The sequence below is a fragment of the Borostomias antarcticus genome (genome assembly GCF_949987555.1).
Source record: "Borostomias antarcticus genome assembly, chromosome: 34".
Lineage (NCBI taxonomy): Eukaryota > Metazoa > Chordata > Actinopteri > Stomiiformes > Stomiidae > Borostomias > Borostomias antarcticus.
In genome coordinates this window covers 2404685-2407184 of record NC_140267.1, presented here as the reverse complement: position 1 = coordinate 2407184, position 2500 = coordinate 2404685, and the positions used below count along the sequence as shown (strand labels likewise).

Below are 2500 nucleotides of genomic sequence, written 5' to 3'. Positions count from 1 at the left end.
CCTGATGGTCTATACTAGTACCTGATGGTCTATAGTACCTGATTGTCTTGCCGGTGCTGGTGGTCTATAGTACCTGATTGTCTTGCCCGTGTCTGCCTCGATGGTCCAGGTGCAGTGTAGGTTGTTGTCGTACGGCGCAGGGTAACCAGGCGACAGGATCCGCCCCGACACAGCACTGGCGATGTGACCACCACACTCCGCTGGACACACACACACACACACACACACACACACACACACACACACACACACACACACATTGACACACACGTTTAAACACACACACGTTTATACACACACACACACACACATTTACACACAAACGTTTAAGCACACACAAGTTTACACACTTACACACACACATTTACACACACACGTATACAGACACAGTTTAAACACACATTTAAACACACACACACACACATTACTATAGTGCTCAATATCTGACGTTTTAATCCATCCATCAATATGTTGAATTCTTTTGTAACTGAAAACCAGCATAATTGTATAGTGTATCTATGGTTACAGTGATGATATGCAGCTGATATCATCATGACACCAGAAAACCAATTAAACTGAGCTGATGTTACGTAACATCAGGCTTGCTTAACCTGCACCAACGGGCTTAAGCACACACACACACACACACACACACGCACACACACACACACACACACATACACACACACACACATACACACACACACACACACACACACACATACACACACACACACACACACACACACATACACACACACACACACACACACACACACACACACTGGGTGCGTTAAGTAGCTGAGCGCTCACTCTTAGAATGCTCACATGCGCTTAGTTCACACGGAAGTAAATGGAGTTCTATTAATACCTCCATGATAACGTTACAACCACAACTGAAGTTAGCCTTTACGGGTTGATTTTCAAGTAGGCTATCTGTGCAGTGGAGGCCAGCGACGGCATGAGCAAATGGTAACGAGAAGAAGGATGAGGATCGTCTTGTGACGTGCAGTATGCCACACAAGCACACCACAGTGGAACGCTTCACGAATTTGCAAGTCACTGCTCTAGAGACGTAAAAGAAGCATTAAACGCGACATGACTGTTCAGACGCCGCAAAACATCAGACATGTATCCGATATAATACCACCTCTGAAAGAGACCCAGGTTGGATAAAAAAAAAAATCAGATTTCATGTGACTTGCGCTGTTCAGACGGTCATGAAAAAATCTGACCTGAGTCGCAAAGATCGGATTTGGGTCACATTTCACTGCCATGTGAACTAAGCCTTTGAGCGCTGAGCGATTTTAAAACCACTTAGCGGTCAATTCACCTTATTCACCTGGCAGCCATATTGGTCAGTCTGACGTAATGAGGGGTGCGGAAGTGCCCGTTGACTTCAATGTTAAAAGTTCACTGTAAAAACACCACTTCAAGAACCGAAATAGTCAAAATAACAGGCTGAATACACTATCAGGGTTACAAACTCATCATTAGCAGACTGATTGTTTTTCACTGCCGTTGTTTTCGCGTTTGAAAATACATGGAGGTGAATGAGCCATAGTTGCATTCACCTCCATGTATTTCCAAACGCGAGTCTGGTAATGATGAGTTTGTAACCCCGATAGTGTATTCATTCTGTTATTTTGACTATTTCGGTTCTTGAAGTGGTGTTTTTACAGTGAACTTTTAACATTGAAGTCAACGGTAACTTCCACATCCGCACCCCTAATTACATCACACTGACCAATATGGCTGCCAGGTGAATAAGGCAAATCATGTGTGATTAGCGAGTGTCCCAACGATTCCCAAACCAAAACACGTGTTGTTTTTATTTCTCAGGTGATGATGATGATGATGATGTGGCGTTTGGCTCAAACAGATCATAGTTCAAAACTGCTCACTTGTGCTCTGAGCAGATCAGTCTGAGCGTAACTGAGAAACACGTTAAGTGAATTCTGCTACTTAAAACACCCACTGTCATACAGTGTCACACACACACCGTAATACAGTGTTAAAGTATTTTTATACTTGGTTTAAAAATAAGAACACGCTGAGTGGTCGGTCAAGCTGGTTTTAAACAAAGGCAATAGTTTTATTCTGTTACGATTCTGCAGAGTCGGACTCGAGCACAGGAAGTGAATCCAGGCAGAGTGAGTCCGATGTGGACGAGGTCGATAGGTTATACCGTGAAAAAGGAAGTGACATAGTTTCAGGATGAAGAGGACAGGGAAGTGATGTCACACAGGGAAGAATTTGTAGTTTTAACAGACTGATCTATGAGAACTAACTACAAAGTTAGAACAACAGTCAAGTAGGAAAACAGAACACTTTGTTGAGACTTGAAATTCATTCACAACAGTCACACACAGTCATTCGCGAACCGTCACACGCTGCTAGAAATCCATCCCAGAAGAGAGAAGCTGTTACAGCTGCAAAGGGGGAACCAACTCCATACTAATACCTATGAATTTAGAATGGGATGTCATAAAAGCTCCTG

The 2500-nt window shown here is 43.3% G+C and overlaps 1 protein-coding gene across 1 annotated transcript in view; it reads right to left on the bottom strand.

Moving 5' to 3' along the window:
• The window catches only part of LOC311327787 (CUB and sushi domain-containing protein 1), a gene marked incomplete at its 5' end in the record, with an annotated part of 408914 nt that overhangs the window by 137069 nt on the left and 269345 nt on the right, over nucleotides 1–2500 (bottom strand). Inside the window, one exon of the mRNA XM_084460891.1 lies at nucleotides 74–200. Coding sequence (XP_084317017.1) covers nucleotides 74–200 — 127 coding nt within the window. The remainder of the gene's footprint in view (nucleotides 1–73; nucleotides 201–2500) is intronic.